Source organism: Manis javanica, chromosome 9, assembly GCF_040802235.1.
Source record: "Manis javanica isolate MJ-LG chromosome 9, MJ_LKY, whole genome shotgun sequence".
Classification (NCBI taxonomy): domain Eukaryota; kingdom Metazoa; phylum Chordata; class Mammalia; order Pholidota; family Manidae; genus Manis; species Manis javanica.
Window position 1 is genome coordinate 55294919 of NC_133164.1, and position 21627 is coordinate 55316545.

The 21627-nt window shown below is 45.2% G+C and overlaps 1 protein-coding gene across 4 annotated transcripts in view; it reads right to left on the bottom strand.

Annotated features, from left to right (window-relative positions):
- The window catches only part of ERICH6B (glutamate rich 6B), a 56214-nt gene that overhangs the window by 24718 nt on the left and 9869 nt on the right, over positions 1–21627 (bottom strand). For 2 of the 4 annotated variants that reach the window (XM_073212604.1, XM_073212601.1), the window contains exons 2-6: positions 18687–19093; positions 13592–13640; positions 9947–10137; positions 2361–2438; positions 1643–1681 (exon numbers count right to left, since the gene is read on the bottom strand). In XM_073212604.1, coding sequence (XP_073068705.1) covers positions 1643–1681; positions 2361–2438; positions 9947–10137; positions 13592–13640; positions 18687–19041 — 712 coding nt within the window. In that variant the 5' untranslated portion in view covers positions 19042–19093. The remainder of the gene's footprint in view (positions 1–1642; positions 1682–2360; positions 2439–9946; positions 10138–13591; positions 13641–18686; positions 19094–21627) is intronic. The other 2 variants (XM_073212605.1, XM_073212602.1) reach the window with 1 other exon arrangement.

Genomic DNA, 21627 nt, shown 5'->3' on the forward strand with positions numbered 1-21627 from the left:
ACCGTCTACATGTCAAGACAATCACAGTAAATGTGCCAGATCCCAGCCATAACTGGGCCTGAATGAAAAGGAAAAGCTTTATTCCTAATTAACTGTCCCTTTGGAGATCTCTGCCAAATTCTCCCTTTGCTCTAGGGAGATCATTCTCTTCGCCTGAAGCAGTTCTATGGGAGGGTTGTTGGGGGCAGAGTCAGGCTGGTTGAGGGGTGTTCCTGTCATCTAGGACCTGGGCCATGCCCAGCGTGTCACTCAGCCCCTTTGCACTCTAGTCTCCTCATATGCGCAATGGCGATAGTAAGATTCACCTTCAAGGGGCTCAGAGGAGCAGTGCTGATGTAATCCTGGCATACAGGATTCCCTAAGGGAGTGTCTTCTCCAGGTCTGATAAGAATAAATCTTAATTTTCCCCATCCAATCAGTGCCTCTCCTCTAACAGTTTTTCTCTACAGAAACTCAGTTCCCGAATTTGGAAGAGATGTTGAGCAGTATTATTTGCCCTACAGGGCAGACCCCAGGCTACAGAGAGTAAAGGCAGGGGAGAAGCATTACTGAGTAGGTGACTAGCGGGGAGGGGCGGGGGGGGGGCAGGTCTAAGCAATGAGCAATGCAGCAGCTCTGCCAAACACTGAACCCAGGGCAGGAACTCAGGCCGTTTCACCTTGTCTGCCCTTCAGGTAGTGAATTCCTTGTATCCTTGCCAGGTGGGTCAAGGCATGGGCTAGTCTGGCAGTTGCTGTGGGCACAAATCTATATGTTATTCTAAAGTCTTCCTACTCAAAGTGTGGTCCGCAGTATCAGCTGGGAGCTTGTGAGAAACACAGACTCTCAGACTTGCTGAATCAGAAGCAAAATCAAACAAGCTGCCTTGGTGCTGCTAAGTGCATTGAAGTTTGAGCAGCACCATCCTAACACCCGCCTTCGCCCCATCCCCACCATGGAAGTGGGATAAGATGAAGAGACTTCTGTTGATCAGTAGCCTTCTGGGGATGATGGACCCGTGCCTGCTGTAGAGTTTGAAAGCGTTTGATAAGCCCCCAGTGTATATGACACCCGATCCTCTCGCCACCACCGAACATGGGCGGACGTGCCCTAGTTTGTCTTCTGATAGGGCCTGGTTGATTGCTGGGCTTTCATTTTGTGGGATGATGTGTGCAAGGAGGAATTCAACTAACCCCTCCTCAAAAAAAGTTTAATAAGCATTAAGGGTACCATTACAGAGGCTCCAAGTGATTCCCTACCAAGGTGCCATTGGATGAGTTTATCTGGAGGGGCCCATGCATTCCACTCAAGCCCTGCCTCCCAAGCCTCAGAAAACCCAACAGCCAACTAGACCCTCTTGAAGTGTGGCAGTACCTATACCAGAGATTTTGAATACAGAGATGGGCTTCTGGTCCCATCCCAGGCCATCCTGTATCGCTCCAGAGACTCTCTCTCTCTTACTTGTTCTATCCCCCTTCTTCAGGAAAGGACACAGAAGAACATCCAGGTCTGGAGACTGTGTGCCCAGCATGGCCCTAGGGCCACTTTAGGACCTGGTGCAAGCTGGACCGGCAAGGGACTGTCCCCTGCCCTCAGGCACCATCCCTGCCCCAGGACACTGCAGGGAGCAGGGATCTTTGTATATATTAAGTGGGACTCTCACCATTTTCTTCCTTTTGTGAGACTTTGCTGGTGATGTATACTGAAAAAAAATAAGAATAATTATTACCAGAATGTGGTATGGTGAACTAGTCTGGTAGCCTGTTCCTGTTCCTGAGGGAATCAATTTAAAAATCACCTCTTAAGCAGCTGAAGAGACTTGGGTAGAGATCATGAGTTTTGAGAGAAGAGGCTTTCATGATCTTCAGCAGTTTGAGACCTATAGCTTATGCTCAACAAATACTGCTTCCTCTCCCTTATTTATATTTTATCTTGCCCACTAGAGTTTAAGTTCCTAGAGGATGTGATGCGTTTGTCCATCTTTATATCCTGTCCAGTGTACAGCAGGTGCACAATAAGTATCAGTGTGTGTTGAGTAAATGTGATGGAATGAATTGAGTATGGGTTACCCATTATCTTCCCTCTTGACTCCAGTGGGAGTTTTCCTTCTATTTCAAAATTTAATTTTAATTCAAATTTAAAAGCATTCTGTTTTGGCTCTGTTTCTCACCCGAGCATAGAGCCCACACTAAGTCGTAGAAACAATGCCTTGGCCACAAGCTTTAATTAAGGTTGCCCTAGTCTAGCATGGCCCAAAGAGGCTGGGGGCAGGCTTTCTTTACTGGGGGCAGGCTAATTCTGTGCTTCTAACCTTCTTGTGGATGGATTTTTAACTTCTGCAAGTCATTTAAAATCATTATAAAATCATAAAATTAAAATACCTTCCGTACCTGCCTTTGAGGAGGTTAGTATTGCCGTTGAGCTTTCTTGTTCCATTGCTAATGGTAATTTTATAGATGCTGTTGAAAGACAAGAGGATGGATGTTAATGATTTTAACCTCACACTTACTAGTAGGTTCGTGCCAGATGTTCAGGGTTTGAGTTCTTCCCTGCATGCCAGGCTGACCATCAGAGGGGGACACCTGAGTTGGCGGGCTCTGCTGGCATGTGTTGGATGCTCCCTCTCCCTCCCCTCCTCCTCTTTAGCTCTGCTAACTTACTCTAGCACTGCCTAAAGCAGTGGCCTGGAAACGTGCCCTTCCCTGTGTCCTTCTCCTCTGCTCACCATGTGGCCAGTTAGGGTCCCCAGGATAGACAGGACCGTTGGGGTTGGGGCAAGATTTTTGGAGATATTTCTCTTCCTGTAGGAATCAGAGAACCAAGTGGCTCCGAGGCCATGTAGAAGCCTTCTGGGGTATGCCTGTCACCGTGGGAAGTGGGCATCTCTGGTGTTCTGTGGCTTTCTGAGAGGGCATGGTGGGGGCTGGCTAGTACAGATGCCCAAGGACATGCAATGGGAGGTTGCTCTTATTTTTTGAGAACTTTAAGTTCTCGGTTACCCTTATTTTATGTCTTCTGGAATTTCAGGTTCCCTCTTCCTTTTTGCCTCCCCCTCCCCCACCCCACCTCTCCTGCTCCTAAAAACAGGTATGCACATGTGTGCATGTGCACACACACAACACCCCATTCTTGGTAGCAGAGAGGAACAGGCCCATGATGAAAACACAGAGACAAACTGCTCCATCTGCTTATGCGCGTCAGGCTTGGAGGTTGGGTTTCTGTGTCCACTAGATCCTTCACTGAGGCTGAGCCCTCCACACACAAGGAACTCTGCAACTTGTAAGAAAACTCATTCCACTGTGGCATGGCTCAGACACTTAGGAATAATTTCCTTTTCTTAATATGTTTCTCTGAATGTGGTCCTATCCCAGCCCTTCAGTATAGATGTAGAGTCAGATCTTGAGTTTGTGTGACTGACACATCAGCAGATATTTGCAGGCTGTTATCCTGTCTCAGGGTCATATGTCTTCCAGACTTAACACCACCCTCTGCTTCAACTGTTCTTTGTATTACATAGTTTACTGGCCTGCCTTATGTTACCTTGCCTCTGAGCCCCAGTCTGCTTCTAGCCCTCAGATAGGTTGTGGCCTCCAACCAAATAGGTGTCCTGGGACTGGCTCTCTCATGCAGGCTGGGGCAGGACTAATCCCCCTTTATACAACCTTATAATTATATTTAGTTATGTTAATTTTCCTGGCAGTCACACCAGCCATATCACTGATTTATTGAGCTTGTGGTTGAGTAAGCATCTATAACAAACAGGGCTTCCCCCTTGTACTTCTCTATCCTGCTGTTTCTGTGGGCCTATGTACAGGAGCTTATACAAATTACCATTATACCTATATATTTTTTGGTGACATTAATCTACAATTACATGAGGAACATTATGTTTACTAGGGTCCCCCTTCACCAAGTCCCCCCCAACAAACCCCATTACAGTCACTGTCCATCAGTGTAGTAAAAGGCTGTAGACTCACTACTTGTCTTCTCTGTGTTGCACATCCCTCCCCCCACATTATACATGCTAATCATGCTAATCATAATGTCCCCTTTCTTCCCTCCATCCCTTATCCCTCCCTTCCCATCCATCCTCCCCAGCCCCTTTCCCTTTGGTAACTGTTAGTCCATTCTTGGGTTCTGTTGTTCCTTCAGTTTTTTCTTTGTTCTTATACTCCACATATGAGTGAAATCATTTGGTACTTGTCTTTCTCTGCCTGGCTTATTTTACTGAGCATAATACCCTCTAGCTCCATCCATACTGTTGCAAATGGTAGGATTTGTTTTCTTCTTATGGCTGAATAATCTTCCATTGTATATATTTACCACATCTTCTTTATCCATTCATCCACTGATGGACACTTAGGTTGCTTCCATTTCTTGGCTATTGTAAATAGTGCTGTGATAAACATAGCAGTGCATCTGTCTTTTTCAAACTGGGCTGCTGTATTCTTAGGGTAAATTCCTAGAAGTGGAATTCCTGAGTCAAATGGTATTTCTATTTTGAGCTTTTTGAGGAACCTCCATACTGCTTTCCGCAATGGTTGAACTAGTTTACATTCCCTCCAGCAGTGTAGGAGGGTTCCCCTTTCTCCACAACGTTGTCAACATTGGTTGTTGTTTGTCTTTTGGATGGTGACGATCCTTACTGGTTGGTGTGAGGTGACATCTCATTGTGGTTTTAATTTGCATTTCTCTGATGACTAGCGATGTGGAGCATCTTTTCATGTGTCTGTTGGCCATCTGAATTTCTTCTTTGGAGAACTGTCTGTTCAGCTCCTCTGCCCATTTTTTAATTGGATTACTTGCTTTTTGTTTGTTGATGTGCATGAGCTCTTTATATATTTTGGATGTCAACCCTTTATAGGATCTGTCATTTATGAATATATTCTCCCATAGTGTAGGATGCCTTTTTGTTCTATTGATGGTGTCCTTTGCTGTACAGAAGCTTTTTAGCTTGATATAGGCCCATGTGTTCATTTTTGCCTTTGTTTCCCTTGCCCGGGAGATATGTTCATGAAGAAGTCACTCATGTTTATGTCCATGCGATTTTTGCCTATGTTTTTTTCTAAGAGTTTTATGGTTTCATGACTTACATTCAGGTCTTTGATTCATTTCGAATTTACTTTTGTGTATGGGGTTAGACAATGATCTAGTTTCATTCTCTTACATGTAGCAGTCCAGTTTTGCCAACACCAGCTGTTGAAGAGGCTGTCATTTCCCCATTGTATGTCCATGGTTCCTTTATCATATATTAATTGACCATATATGTTTGGATTAATGTCTGGAGTCTCTATTCTGCTCCACTGGTCTGTGGGTCTGTTCTTGTGCCAGTACCAGATTGTCTTGATTACTGTGGCTTTGTAGTAGAGCTTGAAGTTGGGGAGAGTGAGATCCTCACCACTTTATTCTTGCTTTTCAGGATTGCTTTGGCTATTCAGGGTCTTAGGTGGTTCCATGTGAATTTTTGAACTATTTGTTCCAGTTTGTTGAAGAATGCTGTTGGTAATTTGATAGGGATTGCATTGAATCTGTATATTGCTTTAGGCAGGATGGCCATTTTGACAATATTAATTCTTCCTAGCCAAGAGCATGGGATGAGTTTCCATTTGTTAGTGTCCTCTTTAATTTCTCTTAAGAGTGTCTTGTAGTTTTCAGGGTATAGGTCTTTCACTTCCTTGGTTAGGTTTATTCCTAGGTATTTTATTCTTTTTGATGCAATTGTGAATAGAATTGCTTTCCTGATTTCTCTTTCTATTAGTTTATTGTTAGTGTATAGGAAAGTCACAGATTTCTGTGTATTAATTTTGTATCCTGCAACTTTGCTGAATTCTGATATTAGTTCTAGTAGTTTTGGAGTGGAGTCTTTAGGGTTTTTTATGTACAATATCATGTCATCTGCAAATAGTGACAGTTTGACTTCTTCTTTACCAGTCTGGATTCCTTGTATTTCTTTGTTTTGTCTGATTGCCATGGCTAGGACCTCTAGTACTATGTTAAATAACAGTGGGGAGAGTGGGCATCCCTGTCTAGTTCCTGATCTCAGAGGAAAAGCTTTCAGCTTCTCGCTGTTCAGTATGATGTTGGCTGTGGGTTTGTCATATGTGGCCTTTATTATGTTGAGGTACTTGCCCTCTATACCCATTTTATTGAGAATTTTTATCATGAATGGATGTTAAATTATCATTATATTTTATCTAGCTAGTCCCGGTCCAGTGTTTCTGCCTGTCCAGATCTTTTAGAATTGATTATATTATCCCCATCACCCCATAACTTCAGGTCATCTACAAATATAAATATTCCTTCTACATCTATATCCAAGACTATGGTAAAATGTGCTGACAGAGCCCCCAAGGCTGCTCACTGGGAACTGGATTGACTCTGATCCTTCAACAGGATCTCTGGGTGGTTATTCAACAGTTATTATTTCATTACCCTACATTAACATCTACCTGGTATTTCTCCATCTTGTCCACAGGAACATCAGAAACACTTTGAAAATGAAACATGTTTTGGAATTTGGGCCTATTGGCTTACCACAGTCCCTTGATGTAATAGCTTTGCCAAAAAATGACCTAAAAGCCAGGATTTCCTGATTTGTTCTTGTTGATCCTGTGCTGATTTCTTGTGGTCATTTTGCTCTCAGTATTTACCCCCAGTTGGCCACAGGCTCCTTTCCCCAGTATTCCATGATTCCTCAAAAACCTTAAACATGATTAAGCTATGTTCTCACTCTGTAGATACTTGGGGTATATTTTATATCAGTCAGAACACAGCATTTACCATTTTCTCTGATCTTTTCAACAATCTTTTGTTTCTGCTATTTCTTGCCTAATTTTTTTGCACCCTTAGAATATCATTTTCCTTCACAGTGAAGTCAAAATTAAACAGTCATTGGCGAACCCAACCTTCTTTGAATCCCTCCTCAACATTGTGCTAAACCATGGCTCTGTCTGCTGTGATCTCCTTTGGCCCCCATCATTTTCTAAAAGGGCTTCTTCTTTAGTTACTACCTGCAGTATGATGATGATTATTATTATCTTCTGATAAGAGTAAGTTTATCCTGGGCTTCAGCTCTCCCGACACTATTCATAAAGTTTGAGCACTTTCCTATTTTTGCTATAGGTGATATTCTTATCTTTTAAACCTCTGCTTGTGACCCTTCAAAATCTGAGTCCACTGCAAGGTACTGTGCAAACAGTAGTTTGCACATTTGGGAGTTTCCAACCATTTTCTTAACCTTCTTCTTCGCATGGCCAGGTGGCTTAAGTAAACTACTCTACTGATAGCACTCCCCCTCTCTTTATTCTCACCCACATTTCTGTACACACAGTGTCTTTATGTATATATTTACACAGCTCCCTTCCTACCAAGACTGCCTCTTGGGAGTAGGATGCACCCTCTGCTCACCATATCTGATCTTGAACCAGAGGAGGATTCCACAGCAGTTTCACAAACATTGATCAGATATTTGTAGGAGCTTGTTATATGACAGGCTCTAAGTCTTGAGGATATCTGCAAGCGTGGATATAATGCTCTGTGTTAGGGCTTCTGGTGTACTTTGTTTATGACCCTGCTGGGGCATAAATAGTCTTTCTGGCCCTCCTTTGAACACTTCCTCCCATGGTAGGGGAGGGGGCGCTGGTGAGGAATGCTGGTGCCTTTAGCATTCCTTCCATGTCAGACCTGCCACTCTCTGTAGTAATAGGTTTCAAGGATTGGTCTGGGTGTTCCCCTCCATATCCAGTTCAAAGTCTTACTTGTTGAGAAGGGACTTGCTGTGTAAAAGCATAATAAAAAAATGCTTTAAAAGTAGGAACGTTTTGCCCATGAAATCCATTCTATTTTTGAGGTTCTCCAGTGTGCCAATGTTCCCATGCTTAAGAGTTCTCTGGGGAGCTTGCTTAGAATCCTGGCAGGGACCCTGCAAAGGAAAGGTGGGACTCTGCATCTTTATAGGTACCGGGTGATGGGCCACACAGTCCAGGTCTTGCAGGGCAGTGGAACCAGACCCTGCTGCCCGCCCGCTCCTGCTGGCCCTTGGCCCCACACTGCCAGCCCTTGGATGCTGTTGCCTCGATTGTCTGTGTTCTCCAACAAGTGGACAGGGGGCTTCTGCCCTGGGCTGAAAGCAGATTCTTTTTTGCAGCTGTCACATTTAGGAATCATTAGTGCTCTGCAGAGAGACTGGCTTTCCTTCGTGGCCTGATCATTTTCCCTGTGTTCTTTCCTTTACCTCCTCTTGAAGTGATTTTCAGCTCTTCCAGCTTCCTGGAGCTGCATACTTCCTGGTTCCCTCCTGCTCGCCCGTCACTCCTCTCACAGCTCTCACTGCAGTCTTTCTGTCATATATTCGCTCCATTTCTCTGGCCAGACATAATCATGTACCTATTACTGGCAAGTTTTGCCCAGTTACTACCAACAGTCTCCAGAAAGAGATTTTAAACCTTAGGCAGAAAGGAAAAGCAAAAAAAAAAAAAGCAATAATTTTAAGGAATTGCTTGCTTTTCCTTCAATTTCAATCTCTGCTGTAACAACCATCCCATCATGTGACTGTAGGAAGCTGTAGTATGTCATCAACCCTGGCTTAGCGTCTCCAACACAGTCTGTACATTTGGTCCAGGCTCACTATGTCACAGAATTTAATCAGCAGGCATTTACTGTGGGTGGCTAGACTTTTACTAAACACTAAATATATGCTGGCTTTAAGGAACTCAGTATTAGAAAGGCACTTAGCTGTAAAACAAGCCCCTACAGACCAAATATGCTGAATGCTTACCACCTGAATTAGATACAGACAAGATTAGCTCTATAAATTAAGCTTAGGGGCCAAGAGGATCATGAATGAACAGGTCAAATAAAAGATGATTTGAGGAGGGCCTTTCTCTGGAGGTGGGTCCGCAGTGGTGCGCACAGGCTCTGGTGCCCCACCTGCCATACCCTAACCTTCTCCTGCCTCCTTTCTCCTCACCTACATCCTTTCAAGCTTAGTATTAGTGCTTTACAGGCAGTTACCCAGTAAATGACTTGTAGAACCCTGTTTATGAATATTTAGATAAATGCTCAGATTTCTCCCAGCCCTCAAAAGTCCCACATGAACCAATTTAGCCTGTAAAATACTCTGCATCCCGTGCAGCCTACGCATGAGCCCCTGGCTTGTGCAGGCCTGTCCTCAGCTTCTCCCTCACAGAGTTCTGGCTCCTAATTTCATTCAACCACATTGGAGCTTCTAAATAAAGCAGGCACGGATGGGGGCAGGGAAGTGAGGTGATGGCGAATCTAATTTACTGCTGCCATGACTACAGTGTGAAATGAACCTGTGAATCCATGATAGATCAGTCTCACTAAGGCTGGATTTTAATGATTAAAAATGGCAAGAAATGCTGTTCAGTTTTCCATCCCCAGGATCCTAGAGTGAGGGTGCCTTTGGGCTTAACTGGGTAGGGGATTAGATCCTCAGTGCAATCTTGCTGAACTCTCGAGTGTCCCCCAGTTGTGACCACAAAAGCTCATGTTGGGGATGTTTTGGGCTGGTTCCGAATCAGGGCTGTATTTGACTGCACGCTGAGACAGAGTCTGGGGTGGCCCCAAGTCCCAAGTCCCATGCCGCTGCCCACGTGATTGTTGGATATGGCCTGTCGCCTCAGGGAACTGCCTGTACTCTGGGAAGGACTGGCCTGCGTCTCTGAGGGAAGTAGGGCTGTGTTTGCGTGGAAGAGCAGGAAGACTAATGAAGAAACAGGGAAAGATTGAGGACGGTATTTGTTTCAGCACTTTGCTGATGCTCTTTGCCTGAGGGCGTCTGGGATGAAGGGCAGGGCTAGCAGGGCTGGTAGAAGAATTTAACTTCCTGTCCAAAATATGACTTCAGAGGGCAGAAGCAGCAGCATACATCATACGCATGAGTGGAAGTGCTCGAGCCAGGGTATTTCACGTACACGTGCGGGCCAGGCAGGGCCGTTTCCCTTACCCGACATGGTCTCATAGGTCCACTCTGTCTGCGTGCCCTGGTGTTGCCAAGTCAGAGATTCTCCATTCCATTTCATGCACGATGAGGGAGCCATCATGTCTGAGAGAGGAGACTCCCTGGTAGAGGCAGCGAAGGGAGGAGCGGCACCGCTGGACCAGAGGGTCCCCTGGGCAGTGCCAGAAGCCGGGTTCCTGGCAGAGGGGAGCGAGGGGTGGGTCAGCTTCCAAACAGAGGCTGGGTTCGGGTCCCAGTGCCACGGCCTGCTGGGAAGCTGGGGGGGTGCGCGGGGGCTGCTCTCCTACCCCTGCAGACCTCTGCCCACCCCAGATGGGCTGCATCACAAGGCTGGGAGGGGCCAGCTGGTGGATCATGGAAAACAGGCCTTGTGCCAACAGGGCCCCATGTGGCCAACTGCTCCTCCACTCTGAGTGAAAGGATCTGTGGATGCTTTCCAAGGCCAGTAGGCCCGGCTTCCCTAACCGACAGGCTGATGTTCCAGAATATTCTCCACCCTTCCTGGATCACCCCCCCTGCTCATGCCGGTGGCCCTGCCTGCCTCTCAGCTGCCTCAGGTGAGTGGAACAAACAGCAAAGTAGATTCTGCAGCAGCTTAAAGTCAGGCAGTGAGGTCTCTCCTCCTCGTCTGCCCACCACAAACTCCCCACTGTGGGGAAGGTTTCTGCGGAGCCTGATTACAGGCAGTTGGGTATGAAGTGCAGTTCCTGCTCTCTGGCAGCTTGGGATCAAAGGGATGACCCAAACGCACCCACCTCACCAGCTCCTTCCTCAGGAACCTCTGGCTTTTACCTGGGGGTAAGAAACTGTAAGTCTTTGGGGTATCTTGGCCCTGGAGTCATGGCACATAAACTGGCCAGCTGGCAGAGGCAGGTGTAAGATAACATGCCCAACATCTAAATGGGCTGTGACCATGGTCGGTAGGGAAACACAGCCTTTGGAGTCAGCTGATCTGGGCTTACATCTTGGCTCTTGCATCACACTGGAGTAATGCTGGGTAAGTAATGTAACTTCTCTGTGCTCAGTTTCTGTACCTTTTTGATGATAATACCTGCCCCAAAGGTTGCCACAGTGAGGACAAAATGAGAGTGGGTGAGGGCAAGGGGGCTGCTGTTGTCCTTATAGGGGAAGTGAGATGTTCAGCAGTCTGTGAGCAGGCCATGCACTGTCTGGGTCAGGGCCCCCCATTGCAGGGACAGGGAGGGGCTCAGGGGCTACAGTCTGAGGTGGGAGGTGAAAAGGTTGAGGAGAAAGGAGGTGACTTGCTCTAGCCGGGAGGTGCCCTAGGAAAGCTGTTCTGCCTTCAGCGCCTGTGGGAGTTCCAGGAGGATGTTGTGCTACTTCCGGGGGACTCCTGGGAAGGCCTGGGTCTGCAGGCTAGGGCAGAATAGCCGTATTCTCAAGATGCACCTTTGAAAAGGGGCCCTGGATCAAGTGGCAAGATGCTTGCATCCTAGGTCAGGTGACCCAGGGATCAAGAACTAGTGGACACAGGTGAGCTTTCTGGGCAAGTGTCAGCTCTTACCCTGCTCCAGGCCTCAAGGCCAGATCAGGAGACTCCCCCAGGCTTTATCTTCCCAGTGGGAGACTGACTGTCTTCACTCACCAGGTGCCCACTGGGACCCCAAGAGATAATGAAGTCCTCATAAAAGGACTTAGAGAAGTCAAAGCTGCCAAACACGCACAGGGATCATACTAAAGGAAGTGGTGGGCCACTCTGGCCACTTCCACTTCGTATGCATTTACCCAGCACTCTCGCTTCCTTGGTCTCCCCAGGCTGGGACATGGCAAGGCCTCTGGGGCACCTGCCAGGGCTCTGTTGTGGCCTCAGCCCCTGGGAAACAGGACCTGGGTTCCTGCCTACCTGAGCCAGACACCACTCCCTGCCCCATTGGCAGTGGGGAGAATTACAAGGAGGAGCCATTGGATCATATGTCCCTGGGAACTTTGGCAATTCCAGGCCTTCTTCTGCAGCTGGTTCAGAGTGGAAAAGAGGCCTGGTGTGTGGCTGGAGACCCATGGGACATGTGTGTGGAGTGAGAGAGGGAGACTTCCTGTTTATGAGGGACCTACGAAAAAAGTGCTTCACCTGAATCTGCTCCTCTTTCCCACCACCGCAGTTTAATGGACATAGCTGTGTTTGCCTTGGCTAACGGGTCTGTGGAGGGTTTAGTCTCTCAGCAGTGTTGTGTCAGGAAAAGCCAGGGCTTCTCTGAGCACCCCAAGACCCAGACCTGGACTCTGGGAGCCAAGCCAAAGACCATATGGGCGGACACAGGCAAGGCCCCAGGGCCTCTCTGTGCTTCTCTGGGCCCCAGGGACAGAAAACCACTCTGCTGAAGTATGAATAAAGGATTGGATGGGTGCATGTGTTTGGAATGAAGCTGCCCAAGAATCATGATTTTTGCTCTTGGCATTCTATGTTTCCATGTGGTGACTCATGGGAGCAGCAGGGAGCCCTTAGCACGTACTGAGCATATCCTGTGTGCTGGCCGCCGTTCTGGGTGCTCCTCAGGGGCGAGTTCTCATTTAGGCATCACTCAGTCCCACGAGGCTGAAGTTCTTACTGCCCCATCCCATTCTACAGGGAACTGAGGCACAAGGAGATGGCTGCCCCATGGCCCGCCGGTGGGTGGGTGGAGGAGCTGGATTCAAACCAAGACAGCTGGACTCCAGAGTCCCTGTTCTCAGTCCCAGCCTTTCTGGTGGTCATGTCACTGTCAGGGCCCTTCACTGCCACACTGATACGCTGTGTCAGTAACCGAGGTGAAGGGGGCCCTTTGAAAAGCCACTCCCTCTTATGCATTGCTTCATTGGGGATGATTCTGTCAGATCTGTGCTGCTGGGCCCTGGGAAATGTGAAGCAAGAAATGGAGGAGCTGGTGGAAAGCAGGAATGGGGCACTGGCCTTGCCAGGCTGAGGGCTACCCCGTGATTCCTATGCAGCAGAGCTGAGATTTCTTTCCTGCCTCTCCTCATGCCCAAACTGGCCTTGTACTTTCCTCTATCTGGCGTCAGTCCACTTTCCCCAGTCATCCTTTGTGGGGGGAATGGAGAGGGTGAGACTCGAGGACAAGGGCTGTGATCCAGAGGTCTTGTGTACCCCCCACATTGGTTTCTAAGAGCTGAGTATACAGGAGGCATTTCTCATTTATCCCATAGGTGTGCTATTGACTTCTAGTATGTGCCAAGCCCTGTGGCCGTTTAATGAATACTCACTGATGAGTAATTTAGACCTTGGAAATTTGCCTAAGTAAAGAGGATCACAACTTCCTTTTGGGTGTTCATTCATCTCTTCACCACGAGCTCTGTCCACCAGCCCTCTGCTGTCTCTCCCCAGTTCAGACTTCTCTCCAAACTCAGACAGCTCCTGCACTTTCATCTCTACATCTCTGGGTGCCCAGCATTCTGATCGTGGGACCCACCCCTCACCCTGTGAGTGACCAAGTGGCAGCACGGAGCAGTACTGGGAGGTCCTTTGTGAGTGGCTTCCAGGAGACACACCCACTGGAGCCCTCCTCCGGCCCCTGTGCCCCCAGTGCCTCCCTGTCTTTAGAACTGCCAAGGCTCTGGAAGCATCATCCCAAAGCGTGAATTTCCACCTGATTTATACAAAAAGAGAACTAGTACCTTGCAGCGAGATTAGGCAGAATTTGTGATGAATCAGCCAGCTTGAATTCTATTGGAAAAAAAGAACAAAAAGCCAATATTGAAAAAAAGACAGCATCTTCCTTTCTGTTCAAAAATGTTAAGTGTGTGATACTGGGTTGGGATGGAGAGGCTCTGATTTATAGAATGTTCCTATATTTCTTTTCCTTAGTGTTGTCTCTCTTAACGGTTTCCTTAGAAATTAGGAGGTTGAAATTTTTTAAAAATCAAAGAGAGCTCAAGAAGATAATTTTCATGAAATCAAGGATTTAGGACATTCAGGTTTACTTTGTTAATCTTTTGGCACAGAGACTTCCCTGTATCAGGATGAACGATGTACATACAGGAGGGTGACTAGGTTAAAAAATATAAATATTTTAAAAATTATTTTTAATTTTAAAGAAACTACTTGTGTCATTTAATTACATGAGTGCTTGCTTTAAGTGATATGACATCAAGAACTTCATGTATGGTTGGGATAAAACATGCCATCAATTCCAGTAATAAAGAATGGCACAGTGGAAGTAGAGAAACGAGAACCAGGAAATTTAAGTTTGAAACTTAAATGTTCAACATGTACACTTATCCAGAGTTTACCCATGTGATGGTATTACTGAGGAATATTACTTGGCTAGGTAACTACAGAAGTTAAGCAACACAGGTAAATAATGAAGCCATAGTGCTAAGTTACAAAAGTAAAATACAACCTTGCATATACAGCATATTTAAAACAGTAAAAAAACAAAACAACAAAACAAGGTCCACCACCACCAAATATGCAAAAAATAAGGGCAGGAGGGACAGAATAAAAAATCACTGAAGTGTGGATCTGATTTAATTAAATTTGGAATTGGTAGATTGGGTACTATTTTTCTACTTCATATTTTTAAAATTTTCCATTAAGAAAAGAAGTAGATTTTGTTTCTCTTCATGTCACTCTTTTACACTTAAAATATGCACATAATTTATTGAAAAGCAGAAACAAAAGATGAAAGGAGGAAGGCAAGGAGAAAAGAAAGGGGAGTAAAGAGAAAGGAGAGAAGTTCTCGGGAGCCTGTCCAGGCTTCTCCGCTCTCTGAGGCCTTGGAGTGCTCACGCTACTTCCTCTGACTCCGGGTTCCTCATTTGTGAAGTGGGGGTACATAGTGGCCGGTAATTGAAGGAGACAAAGATTGTAAAGTGCACAATATAAACCCCATGCCACTGGACTGTACTCTGACCTCCCAGGCAAGATGCCAGAGGGTGATGCTGTTTGTGTGGGAGCAGCACAGAGATGGGGGCCACTGGCCACCAGTATCTCCTCCCACCAGTGGCCAACTCCAGGCACACTGGTTGGGAAGCTGTGTCACGATTTGTGAACTTTGCTGCTTCACAAGTTGCTTGGCTCTCCTATTCCTGCCTCACTACGTGTATCTTGAAACTTTCTTCTTAAATGCACAGACTTGCTAGGTGCTGTGTTGGAAATGGTTGTTGGGACATGCACTGTTAATTAGAAATGTCAGCTGAATTATAGCATTTAGGCCAAACTGCATTTGGAGCCCCTGAAGAGGAGGTAGCAAGGGTAAAGAAATTCAAATCCAGCATATCATGTATATATTAAAGTACTATTAAGCAAAAATATTATGAATTGAAATTAATATACTGTGACATCCCTATGGAATTATTTGCCCCAGAACAGAATTCATCTTCAGGAAGTTTTTGGGTTCTAAAAACACAAAAAGGGCCTCATTACAGGGTGGGGGAGGGGGATGTTTATGTTCTATGACAGCATGATAGTAATATAGATCATAATTCTTCCTTCTAGCACCTCCTGCATCTTGTGAGATCAGAAGAGTATTTTTACACTTCACAACTGCATGGTGCGGGAGAGCTTGCAAAGCATTTCCAGATATGTTCTTTCATTTAATTATCTCAACCACATTGTGAATAAAGGTATTTTTACACATAGAACATGTAAGTGACAGTCCCATTAAAGGCCTCACCATGTGCTGGATTTTCTGACTCTGACTCCACAGCATTTATACCCATACTTTACAAAAACTATTTGGAACCTCTGGGGGGAGGTCCCAGTATGTGGCTACTGATTATTCAGTAGCATTTGATGCTGTATTTATATTCAAGTTGCTCATCTAATTTTATTGGGTTTCCCTGAAAACCATGGGGAAAATCATCCCTTTAAAGAAGAGAGGTGGGTAGAGGTTGTTAGTGTGACCCTGCATTGACTTGTCCAGGCTGGTGGGAATCTCTGAACTGACCTGCCTGCAGAGCAGTTGGGTGGGGCACAGATCCCTCCCACATCCTAGTTCATGGCACCTTCTCCTCATTTTGTTATGTTCATTTCACAAAGGGCTGGGTGAGGGGGGTTGGAATGTGGCCAGGGGAGTGTAAACTACCCTTCACAAGTCAATGGTAGGGGAATAACCAAATGCAATATAATAGAATAATAATAATTATAGTTAACATTTACATAGGCTTAAAATGCTACATGCCTGATATAGATCATAGTGCTTTATATAGCTTAACCCCTTTAATCCTCACAAACACCCTATAAGATAGGTCTGTTGTTACTTCTCACACACAGTTAAGAAAACCAGGACGCAGAGAGGTTAAGTTATTTTCCCAAGCTCCTCCAACTAATAAGCAGACAAGCTCCTGAGAGAGGAAGGAAATAGTGCTCTTTGCGACAGACTCCTATCTATCACCAAATAGATAAGTAAGTCGCCCTCATGTTTGGCCTCTGCACCTGACCCTGGGTGGACATCCCTATTTGATCATGGCACTCTTTCCTGCTGAGCTCAAATGGGGCCTGAGAATACTTGACTTAGTGCTCCACCACTAATCTCTACTAATTAATCCTTCCACATGAGAGATAGAAGCCCATTTGTCTTTTTTAAAGCTCATTTTATAGATGCCAATTAATTCATAAAGCTGTTTATAAAAATAAATGTGGGTATGTGCATGCATGTGTGTGTATATATATGCCTGACTTTATGAGATGAATGAAATTGAACTTGATTCAATTTGCATTTACTAAGCTTCTGCTATGGGCTAGGAAGGTACTCTCCTTAGGCACTGAGGTTCAAAACAAGGGATAAGCAAAGCTATATCTTAAAAGTATTAGGAGAAAAATCCACATAAAGAAATGTTAATGTAAATTCTTTTGAATCTTATGAATCAATGCCACTAAATAACCAGTAGCCACATGACCGACCTCTCCCCAGAGGTTCCAAGTAGTTTTTGTAAAGTATGGATATAAACGCTGTCAAGACAGTCAGAAAATCCAGCATATGGTGAGGCCTTTAATGGGAATGTCAAATCAGATTGTAAATCTGGTTTGGTACTGTGGATTTTCACAGACCAAGACATTCTTCCCTGTGCCTTTAAAGGCATTTTAGCATTCCTAGACAATTTTTCAGTATCTCTCTAAATTATGCTAGTAGGACATTTATTTTCACAGCTTTTGCTTTATCCACACTTCCATTCACTTGACAGCATTGTATTTGTCCTACTCTAGTGGGTAATATATTTGCAAAAGTCTAGCACATAGAGGGGGCATGTTAAGAATGCTTGATTCATACTGTGCAGAAGAAATCTCCTGAATGCTACTTTTCAGCATTAGAATTACACTTGGTACTTGAGCAGCAGTGATATTAGGAGTCTGAGAGGTAGTTTAATGATAGAGGCACACAAAACACACAAAACAAGAGAGTTTCCCAACAATAGAGGAATTACCTCTCCAATGCCCCAACTCAACTTCCATGAGGGTGGTAGGAGGTGGGAATCTAGGATGATACATTCTGACTTGATGGAGAAGGGCATAAGGGTAAAATGCCTGTGTGGCTGCTGGGAACACCCAGCTTTTAGGATATAGGTTGTGTGTAATCAGATTGGGATTAAAAATTCAAGCTACCCATGATGCTTGCAGTTAATAATGGAACCAGATCCAGGAAAATAGTTTACTTTTACTTCTAGATCAACATTAGATGATGCAGATGACCTGGATCTTAAATTTTCTGTACTTGGTTGGATATGGCTACCTAGACTCATGACCTCTAGGAAAGATACCACTTGGGCCTATGTATGAAGGTGTATTAGCTGCTTCTAGCAATAGTACAAGGAGGCCACTGCCAAATAAGAAAACGCAATTTAATGAAAAGTTGCCAATTGCAGAAACAGTACTAGAAAAATGTCAGCCTTAGGTTGAGGAAATCACTCCAAAGTTAAAGACTCACCAGCAGGGTAGGAGGATGCCTTCTACGGGCTGGATGGGCACCCTGAGAAGCATACTAGTATCTGTTGACCTAGCAACAAATGTGGTAAAGTACTCTAGGAAATAATTAGAGGTTATTGATAAGATTTAGCTGTAACACAAAAGAAGAAAAATCAGAAACAATGAATGATCAGTAACGGGATCAATTAAAAACATGGTTTGAAAATACAGTACAATGTGATGTGGCTATTGAAATGATTTGTAGAAAATTTAACAATGGAATGATATTCATAGAAGTATGTAATATTTATATATAATTACAATATATAAACACATAAGTAAATGCACCTTAAAAAGCAGGTTACAAACACTGAAGTCTGGGGAGGATATAATCAAAGTGTGAAAGTGATTATCATCTCTGGATGGTAGTGATTTTTGCTTTCTTTTCTTTGCTCGTATATAGTTTCTCAAACATCCATAATGAACATGTATTACTTTTGCAATAAGGAAAGGAAAAGATACAAATTATGGGGGTGTGTTTTGTTTGTTTTGCTTTCTTATGAATAGGCAGTGTATATTCATCAGGCCTCCCTGTCCGCTGTGTGGGCACAGCGCTGTGGAGCAGGGCTACTGACGTTGTGAATAGATCTGGATCAGCAAGGAGTCTTCCTACCTGTCAGCGCCATGGGTAGGGTTGACAGTGTGAGCTTTGGCTGTCTGTATCTTGTTTGTTGTTTTTTCCTGGGTGTTGGGAACTGGAGCTACCGTCTTTTGGCAGGTCCTCCTCCAGCTCACTCCCTTCCAGATGCTCTTTTCCTTTCAGATACTTACCCTTTTCTACATACTCTCTCTCCTCAAGACACTCACCCTTTTCCAGATACTTTTCCAGCAGATGTTCTTTTTTTTCTAGATGCTTTTCCTTCTGTAGGTACTTTGCTTTATTCAGATACTTCTGTTCATACAGATAATCCTTTCCTTTCAGTTTTGTTTCTTCCTCCAGATACTGGTCTTCCTCTAGGTTGGAAAGGAATTCTTCCTCCTCCAGATACTCATTCACCTCCACATTCTCCTTTTCAGGAAATAGAGGTTCTCCCCCTGAACTCTCCTCATCTCCCTCATTATCCTCTTCCTCTGAAGATAAGGTCTGTGCAGAATGTCTGGAAGTTGTGGGAGGGTAAGGAGGTGATGCTCCTCCTGATGGCTGATTATTTTCATCTGACATGTTGGGGAAGCAGATGAGACCCTTCAGCAGCAGCCAGAGTCAAGTCATCATCCTGGTAACCAAGAGAGGAATACCATCCCATTAGTCAGTGATTGTCTACTGCATATCTATTTAAATCATTTTTGTTCACTCATTTCATCCAATAATCTGTGGCTGGCCCTTTGAGTTTGCAAAGCGGTACCTGCAGATCCATGAAAAGGCTCAAAAAGAGGGAACAGAGGGTTTACCCTCAAGGAGCTGATCAGAGAGACCACATCTGCAGGCACAACCTTTGAAGTTACCACACAATAAGAAGTCAGAGGGAGGGCTGGAAAGTGAAGGAGTGATCCATCATGTTTAGTGGTGCAGTAATTACAGAAGACTTTTATTTATTCATCAAGAAATATTTATTGCCACAATAAACGAGACAAAGACTGCCAGGGGCTTGAAATCTGGGAAGAAAAACCAGCAAATAGATTCCTATACACAAAGTGACAAGCACAGTGGAAGCAGTACAGGCAGGGTGGCATAGACCCAGGGGCTGGGGCCTTGGGCAGTGAGGACCCCTGTAGTTGGAGGCCTGCAAGTCACACCTCACCACTGCCACATACACGGTCCCCCTGCTGGAAGCCCCACTTGCTGTTTGTTCGCTCAAACAAACGCCTTCTTAGTTTTGCTTCCCAGCTTCAACATGACTTTGAGCACTTTGGGGCCCCTGGGCTGTCTCCCATGCTCGCTCCTATGCTCTATCCGACCTTCTGTGCTTCCATTAAAATAGGTGTTTTGCTATTTTGAATTTGTTTGTGTGTCTTTCCAACAGAGTGTGAACTTCTTGAGGGTAGGGAAGATTGATTCTTGTTTAAAATTGTAGTTGGAATCCTCCCCCTCTTTTCTCTGTCCACTGTGACCACACACGGGGGAGCATGTCGTCTTTGGTCAGGATTAGAGCAACCCGCTCTTAGCTGGCCTCCCTGTGACCACTGCTGCTCTTCCTGTCATTTGCCATGAACTGTGTTTGTGAAAATGTAAATAAGATCATGATATTCATTGCCTAAAAATCCCCCAGTAGTTTTCCCTTGCACTTAGAATAAAAAGTAAACAGCATTCCATGGCTCCCAAGGACCTGGGAATCTGGTGCCTGCCAGTCTCTCTGCCTTTATCTCTTACCATTCCTCCCCTACTCTGCCACCCCATTATCCTCTCCTAGAGAACTTATCTCTATTTCTAACTGTGTTTTTGTGTTTACTTGTTCAATCTTTCTTCTCCACTAGACTGTAAGTATCTCAGTGACAGTGACTTTATGTAACCTGTTCCCCAGTCTATCTCTGATGGTTAGCCAGGTGCCTGACACTTAATAGATGTCCAATAAATATATGACCAGTGACTGAATGGGGGGACAAGAATAGATAACTCTAAGACAGTGCATGCCAAAGTTTAAAAAATGATAATATTTACTCTGCACAATGGGATATGTTGAAGAGGCTGCTCATTGTAGTCAACCTGCCCAGAATCCTCCTGTTTGCTCCAAGGACTTGAGAGATAATACCTTGGCCTCCCTTTTCTTGGATCTCTGATTGGGAAGCTCTTTTCCAAGGAACCAGCCAGATGAGATCACAAGGCCCAGTTTGTAGTGTATTTGCAAATGATGTCCGAGGGGAGGAGTGTGATATGTAAAGACGTTTGTAATGGGCCAGTGGTCTTGTCTGGTGCTCATTCCAGAGGGTTGCTAGAGCCCTTGGATTATTCTGATAGGATTAGCAGGGGCAGTGTGGTGACCATAGGGGTGCAATAACCAGACCTCTCCTCAAAGAAGGGTTTGCTGTCCAGCTGTGGAGATGTAGTCCACAGGCAGCCTCCATCCACAAGCCCCTTTAGGATCTGCCTCTGCTGCAGAAAGCCACCTCCCAGAAGTCGTGCGCTTCTCAGAGCAGCCCACATCTGGTGACTAAGCAAGGTGGGGGTATGGATTTCCAGCTGTCCTCAGGCAGGACACCTCTGAGGTGAGGTGTCCCCCCCGGAGCTCCCTACCAGATGGGCCAAGCTTGCCAAGTCTGCCCTTCAGTATTCTCTCCTTGGCCAGACCTGCCTCCGTGCCCTTTCTCAGGTGTTGGTCCCTAATAAATATTTCACATCTCAACGGGTTACATCTCAAAAGTTTGAATCTTAGAGTCTATTTCTAGAGAACTCACCCTGTGACAGGCAGCTTCACAACACACACATCTAGAAAAGAATTGGTAGCAGGATTGGGGAAAGAGAAGAAAAAAGACCTCATGGATAGTTTGATATTTTGAAAGGTTGGGAGGGTGGGGAGTAAGTAGACCTGTGTAGGGCAGGAAAAACTGACCTGGCAGATAGACAGATGGCAAGGCAGTAAAAATAAAAGTAGAGCCAGTGGGTGGAGAGCTTGAAAACCCATTATGAACTATTTGTGTTGGATGGTGACTCGGAAGCTGACATGATAAAAGCAACTCTGGAGCAAGAGGGGCTTTGTGGCTATTTGCAAGTAGTTAAGAAATAGCAGAGACCAAGAGCTCGGCCTGCAGTGGACTTGCTCTCTTCTCTATTCTTTAACAGCTCTGTGATACATATATGTCTTTTCATGCAGGT